Source organism: Pteropus vampyrus, unplaced genomic scaffold, assembly GCF_000151845.1.
Source record: "Pteropus vampyrus isolate Shadow unplaced genomic scaffold, Pvam_2.0 Scaffold28, whole genome shotgun sequence".
In the NCBI taxonomy this organism is placed as follows: domain Eukaryota; kingdom Metazoa; phylum Chordata; class Mammalia; order Chiroptera; family Pteropodidae; genus Pteropus; species Pteropus vampyrus.
Window position 1 is genome coordinate 218614 of NW_011888809.1, and position 16241 is coordinate 234854.

At 50.5% G+C, this 16241-nt stretch overlaps 3 protein-coding genes across 5 annotated transcripts; 2 read left to right on the forward strand and 1 right to left on the reverse strand.

Moving 5' to 3' along the window:
- Nucleotides 1–2327: 2327 nt before the first annotated feature.
- On the forward strand, nucleotides 2328–3530 carry PRR30 (proline rich 30). Its single transcript, XM_011356610.2, has one exon. The coding sequence runs from the start codon at nucleotides 2328–2330 to the stop codon at nucleotides 3528–3530; it is 1203 nt and encodes a 400-aa protein (XP_011354912.2).
- Nucleotides 3531–5186: 1656 nt separating this feature from the next.
- PREB (prolactin regulatory element binding) lies at nucleotides 5187–9067 on the forward strand. Of its 2 annotated transcripts, XM_011356496.2 has the most exons (9): nucleotides 5187–5560; nucleotides 6148–6340; nucleotides 6520–6740; nucleotides 6931–7011; nucleotides 7111–7235; nucleotides 7433–7606; nucleotides 7755–7827; nucleotides 8017–8176; nucleotides 8363–9067. In XM_011356496.2, exons 1-9 carry the CDS (start codon nucleotides 5426–5428, stop codon nucleotides 8455–8457), a joined length of 1257 nt encoding a protein of 418 aa, XP_011354798.1. In that variant the 5' UTR covers nucleotides 5187–5425; the 3' UTR covers nucleotides 8458–9067. The 2 variants fall into 2 exon arrangements, with proteins under 2 accessions (XP_011354798.1, XP_023384281.1); XM_023528513.1 differs by lacking the exon at nucleotides 8017–8176 and having other exon boundaries at nucleotides 8363–8416.
- Nucleotides 9056–14984, reverse strand: ABHD1 (abhydrolase domain containing 1). 2 transcript variants are annotated; one of them, XM_011356495.2, is made up of 9 exons: nucleotides 14082–14984; nucleotides 11232–11392; nucleotides 10705–10887; nucleotides 10473–10518; nucleotides 10213–10325; nucleotides 9910–10083; nucleotides 9688–9736; nucleotides 9420–9585; nucleotides 9056–9297 (listed from the first exon to the last, which is right to left on the reverse strand). In XM_011356495.2, the coding sequence occupies exons 1-9, from the start codon at nucleotides 14193–14195 to the stop codon at nucleotides 9086–9088; spliced, it is 1218 nt and encodes a 405-aa protein (XP_011354797.1). In that variant the 5' UTR covers nucleotides 14196–14984; the 3' UTR covers nucleotides 9056–9085. The 2 variants fall into 2 exon arrangements, with proteins under 2 accessions (XP_011354797.1, XP_023384282.1); XM_023528514.1 differs by lacking the exon at nucleotides 9910–10083.
- Nucleotides 14985–16241: the final 1257 nt, after the last annotated feature.

Sequence of the window (16241 nt, forward strand, 5' to 3'; positions counted from 1 at the left end):
AAGGGACTATATAAGTATCCAAAATATATAAGAACTCTTATGATTTAGCATTATGAACACAAACATCTAATTAAAAAAGGGGCCAAAGATTTGAACAGGTATTTTGCCAAAGATAAATAGCCCATAAGCACATGAAAAGATGCTCAATATCATTAGTCATTAGAAAAATGTAAACTAAAACCACATTATACTGCCTCACATCCACTGGAATTGCTAAAATCAAAAAGACAGATAATAACATGTGTTGGTGAGGATAGGAAAAATCGGAGCCTTCATATACTGATGGGGGGATTGAAAAATCGTACAGCTAATTTGGAAATTTTGGCAGTTCCTCAAAATGTTAAATATAGACTCACTATGTGACTAAACAATTCTACTCCCAGTTGTCTAATCAAGGTAAATGAAAATATATGTCCATACAAATGTGGTGCAAGAATGTTCATAGCCCCATTGTTCATAATCACCAAAAGAGTAAAAACAACTAGATATCCAACAATTGATGAATGAGAAAACAAAATACGGTATATGCATATAAAGGAATATTATTTGGCAATAACAAGGAATAAAGCAATGATACATGTTACAATTCGAATGAACTTAGAAAACATTATGCTAAGTGATAGAAGCCAGACACAAAAGGCGACATATTATATGACACCACTTATGTAAAATTTCTAGACTATGCAAATCTACAGAAAAGTAAGTAAATTTATAGTTTCCAGGGACTGGAGGGAGGGAGGAATGAGGAATGACTGCTAATGGGTATGAGATTTCATTCTGGGGAGTACAAAAGAGTCCTAAGATTAGATTGTAGTGATGGTTGCACAACCCTGTGAGTATACTAGAAAACAGTGAATTGCACACTTTAAATAGGTGGATTATATGATATTTGAATTATATCTCAATAAAGCTGTTAAGGAAGTAGTTATTAAAACATATGAGTGTATTTCAAGGAGTGGAGAGATGTGGAGCATGAGCCACTGCTCAGAAAGCAAAAAAAAAAAAAAAAAAAAAAAAACCAGGAAGTTGGAGGGCCCAGCCCAAATAGGCCGTATAGTTCAGGAGAACGCTGGATGGAGGAAGTGATACATGGGCAGAGAGCAGAAGTGGAAAGTAGGGCCTGAAGAGGAGACTTGAGTGCCCCAAAGAATTTTGCCAGCTTCAGTTTTGTCAAGGGCCAGCCTTTGGATGATCTCTGAAAGAAGATCCCGGAGCCTTAAGGTGGAGAATCTATGATGTCAGCACTTGACCTTTGTGACATAGCCATTAGATGTCATGGAGAACTGCCCTCAGGAAATGGGGCTCCTAGCTCCCAAGGGGGGCGGCAACGCCGCCCCTTAGAGAGAGTTGCAGTCTCCCTGAGGCTTTCACCAGCCAGCCCCATTGCTACTGCTGCTGCTGGGTGTGATAAGCCACCTAGGCCTGGGCCAGGCTGAGCCAGAGGACAGCAGCATTAGGAGCGACAAGGGGGCAGGGGAACCGGAGTTACAGGAAACCAGAATGCCTGCAGAATACCTCGTTCAGGTTTAGGACAACAAAAGCCTGTAACGGAAAACCTCCACCTGGCTGAAGGAGGATTGAGGGCAAGGCTCAGACAGAAATCTGGGCCAGAGTGAGTCCAGGGCAAAGGGTGCTGTGGGGGAGGGCGGCGCGGTGGTCATCCACTTTGTAGTGACTCCTACTCTTTGTCTCAGGTCCCCTCATTGTTAAAGTGCCTCGCGAAACACAGCCCAGTGGAACCCTCATTGGTAAGAGTTCACCTCAATTCCTAGTCTCATCTCAGTCCCCATCTCCCAAGCCCCTTCATCTAACTCCATCCTACCTTCTCTCCCTATTCTTCTCCTTCTCAACTAACCTCCCCTGGAGCATTTTGCCAGTTCTTCTGACTCCAAAGGTGACATGGGTCTTGGTGGACCAGACTGGAACTGGCACATGAGGCAGAGCCAGAAATGGACTGATTCTCCCAATATCTTGGGCTCTGTTTCTTTCTCTACAGGTCCTATAGGCTGTGTCTTCCTTTCTGGCTAATTCGAATAACTGCTGCTGCCCCTGAGCTCCCAAAAGGCAGCTCTGATTCTCCATCCCTATACAACCCTCACCAATGGCTGACTGCAGAGAAGGGAGTGGCCAAGTTTAGACCCAAGTTCCTGCCTGAACACCCAGAGAACCCGGTGCTACTGGAACACCAATACCAGGCTGGAGCCACACACTGTGCACAGGCAGCCTTGGTTTCTCAGCTACATCTGGCCTCAGAGACACTGGTCTTGACTCTGCCAGGTCTCTAAGTCTCTGGTCTTGACACCCTAGTCCTTTCCGGATTCAAGGCAATGTTGCCTCAAAACAAGAACCAGGTGCTGCTACAGAACTCAGTGCCCCCTGGACACCCCCCTCAGGGCCCCTCACAACTTGTGGACTCCCATCCCCCCAACCTCCAGCCTCTGCCTCCCCAGAAATCACTTACTCCCTCCCACCAGCCTTGCTCTCTTCCCTCACAGTCCCACTCTCCTGGCTCCCATTTCTATTCTTCTGACTCAAATTCTGACTTTGTCCTACATCCCTGCTCTTCCTTTCTCCCAAGTTCCCCAACTTTCTTTCATCAGAATTACCTCTCTCTCTCTCTCCCACATTCTTCCTCTCCCTCCCATCAGCTATACCCTTCACCTCCTCCTACTCACTCCTCCTCTCCCTCTCAGCCACAGAACTCCTCCCTCCCCTACTCACGCTGCCAGTCTCCCTTCCGCCCCGAAGACATACCTAGCTCCACAATCACTTCCCCAAGCCCCAGCCTACCTTCTCCTGGGGTCCGCTCTAACAGGCAGACATGGCACTGGCATCAGTACCAGGACACCAGGTCCCCTGGGGTGGTGGGGGGATGCGTGGCAAGCGAGAGGGACCCTGCAGAGTTCAGGGACCCAGGAGCCCTGGCCCAGGCCCTGGTGGTCCATCTGGGGCACCGCCGCATCGCACACGACCTGCGGCTACTGCTTTTGCAGCGCCTGTGGCTAGGCACAACCGGCGAGGCTCCCGTCGTGGAGTATCCTATATGTCTGGTGTGTCTCCGGCCCCGCAGCCCCTCTTGCCCCATCCCCAGGTACAAGACTGGACCCCGGCTGCTTGCCTTCCCCCAACTACTGCCCTATGCACAGGGCCAGGAATCTGGACCACTCCGCATAGGCATCGGCTTTGGCCTCCGCCTGCCTCGTGGCCAGGCCAGGGCTTTGCACCTGTTGCCAGAAAAAAAGCCGGAGGAAGTAGGCCCTCAGGGCAAGGCCCCTCAGGCCCGTGGGTATCAAACCCGGGCACCTCAGGCCCCAGCAGCGGCTCAGGCCCCAGCAAATTCAGCCCCAGGCACACCCTCCCAGACCAGGAGCCTCAGGTCTGCAGGCCCTCAGCCACCAAACTCCACGCGATGTTCAGGGCCTCCACTTCAGGCACCAAAACAGGCCACTGTCTCCCTGAAGCCCAATCCTTCCTCTGCTCCAAAGAAGCCTGCCTCTCCAGAGCCTATTTTCCGAAAGTCGCCACCCTAGCTCCAGAGCCACGAAGGCTCCCTGGAGCACCTCCTCCAAACCCCACCGTCCCTACCAGGGCCCAGATCTCGGGAAGCCCCCGAGACACCCTGAAGGGCTGGCTAGCTGGAGGTCAGGTGTGTTCTCCAGCCTTGAACCCTGGGAGCCCGTTGTGGAGTCTGCTCTCTCCTGGCTGAAGAGGACCAAAGCACCCGAGGCCCCATTAAGCCTTAATGTATCCAATAAAGCCTGACCCTGAAAAATTTGTGTGTGTGTCCTGCTGAGCCAACACAGTGGGTACCTACAAGGGGGCCAGGACCAAGCAAGGGGTTAAGGAGAGTCAAAGGAAACAGTGCCAGGGAGAACGGATGACATGTATCTGAGGCGGGCATGGGACTCAGAAGGCTTGAGCACCTGAGATGTGCAGAGGGCTCTGGCGGGTCTTTTACACATTTAAATCAATTTAATGAGACAGATAATGGCATCCCCAATGATGAAGCCACTGGGCCTTTTCCTCTGGGGGAAATTTAGGTTAATAAGGATGCATGCTGATGAGACCAGGGGAGCAGTAGGTGTCTCCTTGTAAGAAAGAGCACTCCTAGCATTTACTCAGAGAACATAGGGACCCTCACATTGGAGATCAGAAACCCAAGGGCCCCCTTGGGAGGGTGCGGTGTCAGGCAGAGACAAGATCTGTCCTGCTGGGGCCTGGGTTGCCTGCTTCTGAGGGTGTCAGTGGGAAGCAGCCCCTGCCCACAAATCCTCAACAGCTATGAGAATGGCTGCGGATCATGGATAGGTGTTAAGGTAAATAGTGATTTTTTTCATACTAGGAAGCGATAGGTTCGAAATTTGAAGCCAGATTTGTTTTAAAGTCCACACTGCCTCCATTAAGAGGTAACATTTCCCATGTGTGACTGATGCAAAACAGGGAGAATCTCCAAGTGGGGACTTGAGCCCTACACTGGCCAAGAGAGGGTCCTTGACTCCACACAGGAAAGAATTTAAGCGTGAGCCAGTCAGAGATAAAAGGAAAGTTTATATTAGAGAAAAAAGTAGGGTTCCACAGACAGACGTGGTCGCCTCTCAAAGCCAGAGAACGAGATCCCTAATGTTTGAAGAATTCAGTTATTTGTTTTCCTTTTAGGGTATGGGTATGCAGCGTCAAAGGCATGGGGAACTAGCCGTTAGAGCAAGAATCTTCCTGTGGGTTCCCTGTGGTCTGGCGTGTGCTGATCAGCCAGTTTCCCGCGTGTAACAGCATACAGCAGGCTCTGAATACAAACCTGGTTTAATATTTAGTCAATGTGTGTAATTCTCACGCCACTTTCCTATATTATGACCTCAGACAAACCACTTTCTCTCGGGTAAAACAAAGGCTGCGCTTATACGAGTCTGCCTATCATTCCTGAAGGGTAGAGAGCCCTAATCCAAGCATTTCTTTATTAAAGGTTTAATAACCTCCCTGAACTTTTATCAGCTCCCTTCCTCCCCCTCCTCCAGAATCACCAAGAGCTTTCCCCCAGCGCAGAAGCGCACCTGTCAAATCCCTGCAAAAAGATGGCGGAGTCTGATGTCACAAGGGGCGCAGGAGAACCGAATCCTGACCCCTAGTATTCCGCCACAACAGGCCGGCTAGTGCTGACGCGTATTGGCGGTTCTGCGCCTGCGCGAGGAGTGCAGGCGGGGTGCGCGTGCGCACTGAGCGTCAGGGAGACCCGGGGTAGGTGCCTGGGACAGAGAACCGGTTGCCGTGTGTGATTAGAGTTTTGGCAACTCGCCCCTTGTGAGAGGGGTCAGGAGTGCTGCCGGCGGTGACCGAACCAAATTCAGCAGCGGCTGGGGCAAGAATCGACGGCCGGGCGTGGCATGTCCCAGGTGCCGCGGTGCGGACAGTGAAGCCGGCGGGGAGCGGCATGGGCCGGCGCCGGGCGCCAGAGCTGTACCGGGCCCCGTTCCCGCTGTACGCGCTTCAAGTCGACCCCAGCACGGGGCTGCTCATCGCTGCGGGCGGAGGAGGCGCCGCCAAGACAGGCATAAAGAATGGTGTGGTAAGAGCGCAGGGCCCCTGGGGCCGAGTCACCCCACAGGCTGAGGGCGATTCCGGGAGGGTCGTGGGGGCGGGCCGTACCCCAGCTTCGGACCCTGCTCCTCCCCAGTGGAAATCCCCTTCATGCTGGGAGTGCCCGAGCGAGATTCAGCTGAGAACTTGCTCACTGGGCAATCGAGACATTCCTAAGGTAAAGTAAAAACTGCACACAGCGCTGCGTAAGCAAGAACACTTCAACTCGACCTCAGGGGCAACTCGGGGGTCTTGTCCTGGCCCCCTGAGCGGAGGCTACGGAGAGGTCTGCCCTCTAATTGCGGCTAGAGTGCTGCATTTGGCCCGTAGGCTAGGTTTCTTAACTTTTCAAAGCGGCACCCTATTCTGTAAACTGGGGGTAATAAATCCCAACCCTGCCCGCCTTACAGATTTGTTCAAAAAAAAAGAAAAAAGAAAAATGGGTTGGAGAAAGCCTTGTGACTAGAAAGTGTGGTAAGCAAAGGGGTAGGGCATCAGACTACAGGATGCAAGTTTGCCTTGACGTAAACTCCAGGCACCCCTGAACCTCGCTCATTCTGGTTCCCTCTCCCACAGCACTTTTTGCAGCTAGAGCAGATTAATGGGCGCCTGAGCGCCTCCTTGCTACACTCCCATGACACAGAGACACGGGCCACCATGAATTTGGCCCTAGCTGGTAACATCCTTGCTGCAGGGCAGGATGCCCACTGTCAGCTCCTGCGCTTCCAGACCCACCAGCAGAAGGGCAAAAACAAGGCAGAGAAGGCAGGTGAGAAGCCCCCTCTCTAGCTTTGGGGAAAGGCTTACATGAGTAAGATTACTCTCATCTTGGTTTCTAGAGAAGTGGGGCTGGAAGTGGGGTTATGGTAGCAGCAGGAAGCTGGTGGAGAGAGGGGGCTGACACATTACTATAGAAGCCTGGAATCTGGTGGGCTGTTTGTGTTGCAGGTTCCAAGGAGCAGGGGCCTCGCCAAAGGAAGGGGTCAGCCCCAGCAGAGAAGAAATCTGGAGCTGAAACCCATCAGGAGGGAGTAGAACTCAGAGTAGAGAATTTGCAGGCGGTGCAGACGGACTTTGGCCCTGATCCACTGCAGAAAGTCGTATGCTTCAACCATGATAATACCCTGCTTGCCACTGGAGGGACGGATGGCTACATTCGTGTCTGGAAGGTGTGGTTTTGGTGGATTAGGGAAGAGGAATGTCAGTAGCAGCAAGGCCAGAATTGTGAGAAACTGAACGTAGGTTCTGGAAACCTGGGAGTGAAACTTGTGCTGAGTGGCCATAAGAAGAGAAGAGGGGTGGGAGAATCTGTGCTCTTGCTGAGTACCTGGGCTAACCATAGTGGTGGTTTGGCTGCAGGTACCCAGCCTAGAGAAAGTGCTGGAGTTCAAAGCCCATGAAGGGGAGATTGAGGACCTGGCTTTGGGCCCTGATGGCAAGGTGAGGAGGTGAGAGGGTGGAGAAAGTAGGTAGTTACGCTGCATGTTCTATAAGTGGATCTCCTAACTGTCCATCCTTGGAATCTCGATTCCTGACTAGTTGGTAACTGTGGGCTGGGACCTTAAGGCCTCCGTGTGGCAGAAGGATCAACTGGTGACACATCTGCACTGGCAAGAGAACGGACCCACCTTTTCTAACACGACTTACCGCTACCAGGCCTGCAGGTGCGAAGGCCCTGGAGGGTGGCTAAAAGAGGCTCAGCCTAGATATGGGGAAGTGTAAAAAGTCTTGGGGGAAGCTGGAGAGGATCATAGCCTTGGCGGGTGTTACCTCTGGCCTGACTAGGGTGCAGGAGGGTACAAACTCTTGAGGAAGTCTGGGCAGGCCCCAGGAGCTTAACAGCTTCTCGCCCGACCCCCAGGTTTGGACAGGTTCCAGACCAGCCTGCCAGTCTGCGACTCTTCACAGTGCAGATTCCTCACAAGCGTCTGCGTCAGCCCCAACCCTGCTACCTCACAGCCTGGGATGGCTCCACCTTCTTGCCCCTTCGGACCAAATCCTGTGGCCATGAAGTCATCTCCTGCCTTAGTGTCAGGTGTGAGACATTGCTGGCTTGGCTGGATGTGAGGGTGGCTGGGGGAGCTTGGGAAGGAGTCCCGCCTGAGTCCCTGAGGACCATTGTTAGTGAATGAGTGTTGATGCGCAGGCCTCTAGGACAATGAGCATTTTATTGTCTGTTGCAGTGAATCGGGTACCTTCCTAGGCTTGGGCACGGTCACTGGCTCTGTTGCCATCTACATAGCTTTCTCTCTCCAGGTAATGGGTAGAGGTGGGCACAGCCCTGAGGACTCTTTGGGGTGGGGACTCTAGGCCTGCTTCTACCCTGAGTGTGCAGGAAGGAGTCTGGCCAACCTGTAGAGGGAAAGCCTTGTAGGGGTAGGGGGGATGTTTTCCAGAAGGAATGTTCCCAACTGGCCTTTCCCTCACTAATTCTCCTGTTTTCAGCGCCTCTACTATGTGAGGGAGGCCCATGGCATTGTGGTGACAGATGTGGCCTTTCTACCTGAGAAGGGTCGTGGTCCAGAGCTCCTTGGGTCCCACGAAACTGCCCTGTTCTCTGTGGCTGTGGATAGTCGTTGCCAGATGCACCTGCTACCCTCACGGCGTGAGTCATCGGGATAGGGGGTACCACCCAATCTTCAGCCTCAGCAAAAATTTGCCCCCTAGTGAATGGGCTGTTTGTTTGTAGCCATCTGCCCCGTCCTTGAATAGAAGCAGTTGAGGGTTCTGTTCTTTAGACTGTAAAGCCCATTAGCAGCCCCCTAACTTCTTCCCTTACCCTCCCTTGCAGGGAGTGTTCCTGTGTGGCTGCTGCTGCTGCTATGTGTTGGGCTTATTGTTATGACCATCCTGCTGCTCCAGAGTGCCTTTCCAGGTTTTCTTTAGCCTCACTGCTCCCAGGGAAACAGGGGCCTGGACACTGCCACCTTCTGGACCAGAGTGGAGGCCTGGACCCTGTTGCTCACTCCACCCGGGTCCACCACAACTGAGGTGTCCTCAGATGAGACTTGATGGGTACTGCCTGCAGCTCTGTGCAACTCTGAACCCTGGGAACCCTGCATTCATCATCTGTGGATCCACCCAAGACAGTGGTGTCTGCAGCCCAAGCTACACCTCCTGCCTCCTTTCCTCTGCCCACCAGAGGCTCCAGAGTTGAGTCTGTCCTTTCTCCAGAAATATGTGAAGATGCCCCAGAATCTGGAGGCATTGCTATCCTTCCTGCAGAAATAATCCATTTCTCCTTCTCCCTTCACAATCTGTGGCCAGTTGCTCTTCACATGAGCCCCTGGCATTTGCTGGCCTGTGACTTGCTGTTAGAGAAAGAAGAGGCAAAAGGTAATTTGTGGGTTCAGCTACATAGCTCTAAGCCAGCCAGGGTAAATATGAAGTAAATTCCTGGATGGCCTAACCTAGCCTTGAGAAAAGGGAAAGTGAACCTCAGCCCATTTGGCAGGAAAGGTTTATATTTAATAAACAAGGGAAGACTGAACTGAGACCCCCAATGGTACTCTCATCAGCTCTTGCCTCCTTCTGAAGGTGAGGGAGCCCTGAGGCTGAGCAGCTCTGCTGGGTGCTGAAAGATGGCTTTGGCATACTCATGGAAGAGGCGGCTCATGTAGCAGTGCTGCCAGGGGAACAGCCCTTCCAGGAAGCCAATGTGGCCACCCTGGGCTGTGACGAGCAGTGCAACATGGGGAGATTGCTGAGCAGCCTGTAAGGGAAGAGCTGGGGGGAGGGTTGGAGAGAAGGTCAGGAGCCCCAGCCTTTACTGAGAGCCCAGGCTCTCCACTTGCACCTCATGGCCCATTGTCTTTCTAGTGTATAGCATCCATATTCAGGGTGCTCACCATGGACTGGGGAGAAGGGGTCATCAGCTGCATTGAGGCAGAGCACAGGGATCTGGATGGCATCTACCTTGGTTCTTGGGCTTGCTGCCTGGTAGTAGGAAACACAGTCTTGATATCCAAAGGCCGTAGCTGTGTAGCGCTCGTCAAACTGGCGGATTGTGCGGGCCTGCAGGTGGTGGAGGGTGGGATAGGCTAGGATGAGGATAGGGAATAGGAAGATAATGGAAGAACAGTTTTGAGCAGAGGGAAGATGGTTGAAAGACTATACCTGTAGCACAGAATCTACGTTTACAACCTTTTCCATCACTTTTCTGTTTCTGCAAAAGAGCACTTAGAGGTTTGGCTCTGCTGACTTGACCAGAGCACCCAGCTTCTGTTTATTTCATGAGTGAAAAAGCTCAGATACAGGACTGACCCAAGCACTGGGAGAACCTGGCATGTCTGCCATTCTACCCTGTCTGCTGCCCCCTCCCACTTGCCAAGACCCTACCGGTCCACAATTTGGCAGAGCCCAGCAGTGAGGCGCTGATTAAAGAGCAGTGAGTTGAGTGGGGTCTCCAGGGAGCAGGTAGTCTCAAAGGAATCCCAGCATGCAGACAGAGTCAGTGCTGCCACCAACCCTGCAGCCAGCCCCATTCGTGCCAGGTGGTTCAGCACTAATATCCTGCAGGATTGGAGCAGTAGCCATGAAAAAAGGGTTTGCATTAATGAGTTGGGACAGGAAATGAGAGGATATGGAGGAGGAAAGAAACAAAGGGAGACGGTGTTTGGGTTAAGCCCAGATAGGCTTTACCCTCCGAGAGAGATGCCCACAGCCAGCAGTGGAGCTTGGGAGTAGCGGTGCTTGATGTGGTTCACAACTGTCTCTAGATCTTCAGTATTGCTGGCACAAAAGGTCCTGTGGGTCTGAGGCAAACCAGATCATTGGGAGGCCCCAGCCAGAAGGCAGAAGAATGGAAAGGAAATGGGAGAAGTATAGGTAAGTAGAACCACAGAGCCAAGGATCTTAAGGGAGTTGGGTCAGGGGCTCCTTTGAGGAAGGAGGGTACTCACCAGCAGTTCTTCTCCACGGCAACCCCGGTTATTGAATACGACGGCCCTGTGATACACACACGCACATCTTAGCCAGACCCTCCCTAGAAGCCCCTCTTTGGTATCCTGAAAGAGCAGTCAAAAGGTGCCTTTCACATAGCACCATCTCCCCATAGCTGCCAGTCTGAATTGACCTCCCTGTTAACCAGTTTTCATATACCACCCAACTCCTCTGGGCTGTGCTTATCCTTACCTATAACCATCCCTCAAAACTTGGTTGACTAGGTGCAAGATATATGTCTCCTGGCTACTGCCTGTGATGCCAGGAAGCAGTAATACAATAGGCTGTGTGGCAGGGTCAGGATATTGACTGCTGTCATTCTGGCCAGCCCAATCTAGCAAGAGCTGTCCTCCATCTGGAGTTTGGAGGACTTCACTGTGATTTTGGAGAAAAGGGCACACAAAAATACCATTAGGAACTCCTATGTACTTAAAAAGGTATATCCCCTGTCCCACCACAAACAACTCCCACAACTTCCCATCAGCATCATTTGAGGGTATGCATTACATAAAACAAGACTATAACGAAATAACGGGGACATAAAAGATTAAATATTACCTTATGGTTGTGCAATTAAATAGCCCTCCATATAGCCACTCTCATTGTTCCCCTCAACACACTGAGGCAGATGGGGAAAAGGTTACCTTCATTTTAAAAGAGGTAGACAGGATTCCCCTATACTTGCAGCTTTGTGTTCAACTCCTTGTGTCCCTTCTTACCTCCAGTAAGGGACTAGAGGCCGGGGCTGCAGTAAGACGCGGAAGATGGTTTGTAACCTCCCCTCAAAGCACCATATCGTAGGGTAGAAAGTCTCCACAGTGATTGGGCAATGTTGCTCCAAGAAGGCCAGAAACCGGGACCCAGTCACCAGTTGAGGCCTCTGTAATCACACAACACAATCTGTATCACTCCCCTAATTTTTACACCAAGCTAGTGAGGCATCAGACACCAGAGTGACCCTTCTCTAGAGGCCAGCCTGGAGGGTACTGCTTTAGCTGGGGGTGAGAAATCTAGCATTCACCTCTGTTAATATAGTCCAGTTAGAGGCTCAAAGAACCCCAGTCCTGGAGTGTCACCTCTCCAGAACTGACCCTGAACCAACTCAGAACCAGGGCCAGGAGCTGCTGCAGCTGACTGGGTGCTGACTCTTCCACCTAGCCTATCCATGCCCTGAACCCATTTTGGAGAGAGCAGATAATACAAGATAAATTGCCCAGCTGATTCCTTGCAGGAAGGGCTGGGATCCCGGACAGGGGCTGAAGAAATGCAGCACCATTCAACCTGCAGCCTTTGCCTTGCAGTCGGATTATCCACGCTGTCATCTTCCCAAGATTAGCTTGGGCAGCGCAGGCGGCTCCTGATTTTAGCACCCTATTGTTGCATATTCCCTACTGCGTATGTTCACTGCTGAAAGGCTTCTTCCTACCACAGCACCTCATTTTCTTATTCATGGGGCCTCAGCTGTTCAACCATACTCTAAAGAAGGATTAGTCCTAATATGAATAAATTTTCCTTCATGCCAGCCAGGGAGAAGTTAACAGGGATGGGATAACAGGGACAGATAAGGACAAAGGGACAGCTCTGATTTACAACAACTCTGCTTACTGCTTCTGGACAGACGTTAGCAAATGAGAGGGCCTAGCCACAAAGAAGGCTTATGAAGGAATATGCCATACAAAGCCAAAAGGCCTTAGACTCAAACTGCATTTCTGTCATAGGCCCTAAGCAACCCGAGGACCATATTCCTATCTCTTCTGCAGTCTCGGTACTCAAAAGGGGCTGGGTAAATAATGAACTAGAGGCCAGGTTGGTAGCATAACTTATGAGATGTTACACTCTGGTTTTTACGCCCTGGAATAATAATACCTGTGATTCATTGTATGCTATATGCAGGCACCAGGCTAAGCCCAACCTTATGAAGATATTATATAAATGAAGAAACTATGATTCACAGATAGTTTCCCAAAGTTACAGCAAGCAAGAGGCAAAGTGGAATATATATAATATATAATGTAAATATAATTATATTACCACTAATACTAGTGGTAAAATCTATTCAGTGCATTTTACATCCTGTGATAGATATATCCTGTGATCTTCACAAAGCTGCTCTTTGAAATAGGTAATGTGAGCCCTCTGCAGAAACAGTTTTGAATGTCGAGTAACTTGACAAAGGTCATGAAGTTTGCCAAAGCTTAGCAGTGAAGCTGAGATTCAGACCCAGGTCTGTCTGACACTAGAGCTTATGCTCTTAGTCACTGTACTATATTACATCCTAATTGTCAAGATTTTGAGTTGTTATCAATTTATTAGATCCTTGGTCAAACAGCTCAGTAGTGTAGAACAAGGCGCTAATAAATTAGGTCATAGGTTTGATTTATGTGGGTTAGTTTCATTTTAACTCTAGTGAAGTATTTCTTGACTCATCACTGAGAATTAAATTGTAATGTGCCATTGGGCACTGTGGACAAATCAATACCAGTCTGTTAACCATGCTGGATAATCCAAACTCCATGTCTTCAAGGCCTCCAGAATGGCACTGTTCCTGCATTTTAACCAGTATGTGACAGTCAAGGAAGGGTTTGGAGTATGAAGTATGAAGTGGCAGAGGCCTCTGACTTTTGTATGCAAGCAAAGGAAAATGTTTAGTTAAGAACAGCTCTGGTCTGAAATGAGTGACCTTCTATATCAGACATGTAAGATTTACAGGATATTGTGAGGTTCAGATTTTTAAAATTGTTTTATTAAGGTAGACTTATCAAAACTACATGTGAGTATAGAAAGCTCTGGAAATACAGAAAAGTCCAGGTGACATTAAAATTTCCTATTGATGTTTTTAAAGGGCTTGAATCAATAGGTTTCTTGTTAGACTCAGCTACCTAGAACAGAGTTTAATGAAGATGAAAAGATTTAGATTTTTCTGCATATGTAAGTTATGTATTTTCAGTGAGAACGAAATCTCCAAGTTCATCAAGGTCAACCCCTTCAGACTTTCTGACTGCACTGTACATGGAGGGCCTCAAACTTAATACAGGGCTGAATGAGCAAGAGCAGTTAGGGTTACCCATTAATCCTGAGCCAGAAGGGGAACCTCTGCCAGCCCTTGAGAAGCAAGGCCCTACTATGCTGATGGAGTGCTGTTAGCCACAACTCAACAGGCCTCTGGTTCCTTCATTCAATACAGCTAATGAAAAACAGCAAGACTGTCTAAAAAGAAAAGGAAAGCATAGCGTGCGTATATCCCTGACACCTCAGGATGCCTTCCACCCCGCCTTTCCCCAAATGTCCACATCATAGGGAGCCGGAAAGTCCCAGCTATTACAGGGAGCACGCGAGATGCAGAGAGAATCTAGGCGGGCGAAGAACCAACTCTCCATTAGATAACAGCAAAGCGGAGCCTGGCTGGAGCGCCGGCGGGGATGGTGGTGGGGTTGGGGCGTCAAATTTCACTTGGGACGAGAGGCCCAACCATGCCAGTTCCCACAAAGGGCTCAAGCCCCCAGCTGGAAGCTGCCCTCTAGACCCGAGTATCCCCAACCCGACGGCTAGAGCTCTGGACCCGCACCCACCTGGGGCACACATGCCCAGTAGTAACCCAAGTAGAGGGCAACGCCAAGACCCCAAAGCCGAAAGAATAGCTCTGTCCAGGTGCCGTTCAGGGGGCTTAAGGAGAAGCTCAGCATACTGTATTCCGACTCCCAAGTTCTTGACTGGCTCCAGCGCCTTGACTTTGTCTAGTCCGCCGGCAGGTGAACGCCGGGCCCCACCCGTTACACGCCATTGGGCGGCCTGTGCAGGGCCCGCCTCCAGTGCCCGGCGGTTCGGGGCCCCGCCCACCGCCTTGCGTCCCGCGGCTGGCGAGGCGAGGGGTGGTGCTAGGACAGCGCGGGCGTGCCCGCCGCCCAGCGCGGCGCTGACCTGAGTGACCCGCAAATGGCTCCCCAGCCCGCCGCCCGGGTCTCGCGCCTCCTCTCTCCGCTTTGCGGTCACAAGCAGCGCAGCCCCTGGCAAGGATTAGCGGCCTCCGCATAGCCGCCATCTTGGTGAGGGGCACCTCCAGCTCCCTGCTCATACTCTGCCCTGACGGCGCAAGAAAGGCAGCCTGGTCAAGGTACCCCAGCCGCTCAGTCCGTCACACACGGGACACAGCCGCTCCAGTGGTGACGTTCTGCTTTGTCACACAGAGTACAGCCATTCACAGTGAAGTTCACACTCAGAACATGGCTAATTCACGTAGTGTCTGCCATGCCGAAGTCCCACAGTGTCAGCCATTCACAGTGGTCCTCACACACTGGATAGAACCATTCACACTGTAAATCTCCACCCTGTCACATTGTTGGGTTTCAGCTACTGAGTGGGTGGCATTACAATAGTCATACACACATATAGTTTAAAATCATACGGTGTCACTCTCTGTATGATATAATCCCTGTCAAGTAAGTGCGACAGATTTTTACTCCTCACCGACTCTGTACCAGGCTCTTGGGCTATCCCCGGGATGCTGTCCTTGTCGTCACTGAGATGTAGAAACAACTCATCTAGAGCAGTGGCTCTCGACCTTGACAGAAGATTAGAATCATCTGGGAGTTTTAAAAACTACCAGTGCCCCAGGCTCCAGCCCCCATATAGTTGATCTGGAGTGTAGCCTAGGTATCAATATAACTGAAAAGCTCTCTGGAAGATTCTACTGTGTAGTCAGGGTTAAACCCTGCAATAGAGCATGATGCTATACAAGGGGAGGTCTAGCTGCAGTGGCAGCGCTGAGGAGCATTCTCAAACTCCATGGGATGAGAGAAAGTGTACCCGGATGTCAAATGACAGTACATTTAAGGCGAAACCGAAAAATGAGTAGGCGTTTCCCAGGTAAAGAATAGTTAGTTGTTCCGGGAAAGGAAATCAGCCTAAGCAAAAGCCTGGATATGAGAGACCTCTTAAAAGAACCAAGAGAAATCTGGTGTGCCTGGAGCATACGAGATGGTCAAGAACCAGGTTGTGAGCAGCTATATGAAGAATGTTAGCATTTATCCTAAGGATGGAGGAAAGCCATCAGAGTTTTATATAGGAGTGGATGACATGCTGAGAGTTGTTTTAGAAGAATCATTCGGGCTACTTGTTGAATGGATTGGAGGAGGAAGAGAATGGAAGTGGAGAGGCCAATTAGGAGGCTTGTTAGCAGAACTTTGGCAAGGATAATGGCTGGCTGGACTGGGGGGAAAGTGAAGGTCTTCACACAGGCTGAATTGATAGGACTTGGTAGTAGGTTGGAGGTGTGGGGAGAAGGAAGAATCATGGATGACCCCCAGGTTTCAGACTGCTTTGATTCAGGGATGCATAATGGTGCCTGTCTCTGGGATAGGAAAACTGGGTGAGGAGAAGGTTTGAGGAAGAAGACGATATATTCTGACTCAGACATGTAGAGGTTGGGGTGCTGGTAAATGTTCTAATTGTGTTTTATTACATTGTCTATTTGGCTTCCATTAATCAGAAAGCCAAACTAATGGCCAAAGTTGTTTACATGTCCCCTGCCATCCAGAGTCCATACTCTGAGCCACTTCCTTTAACTCTCACACACCAAACCAATATATACCCTGTCCTAAATCAACACAGGGCCAGGTCCCAGACAACCAGGGACAGCCCAAAATATTCAATTAGCCAGTCCAAAGCTATTTACCCTGCCATGCCTTGCCTTTCTCATTTAATAAAGGCTCTGGCCTAAGCTTTTCCCTTGC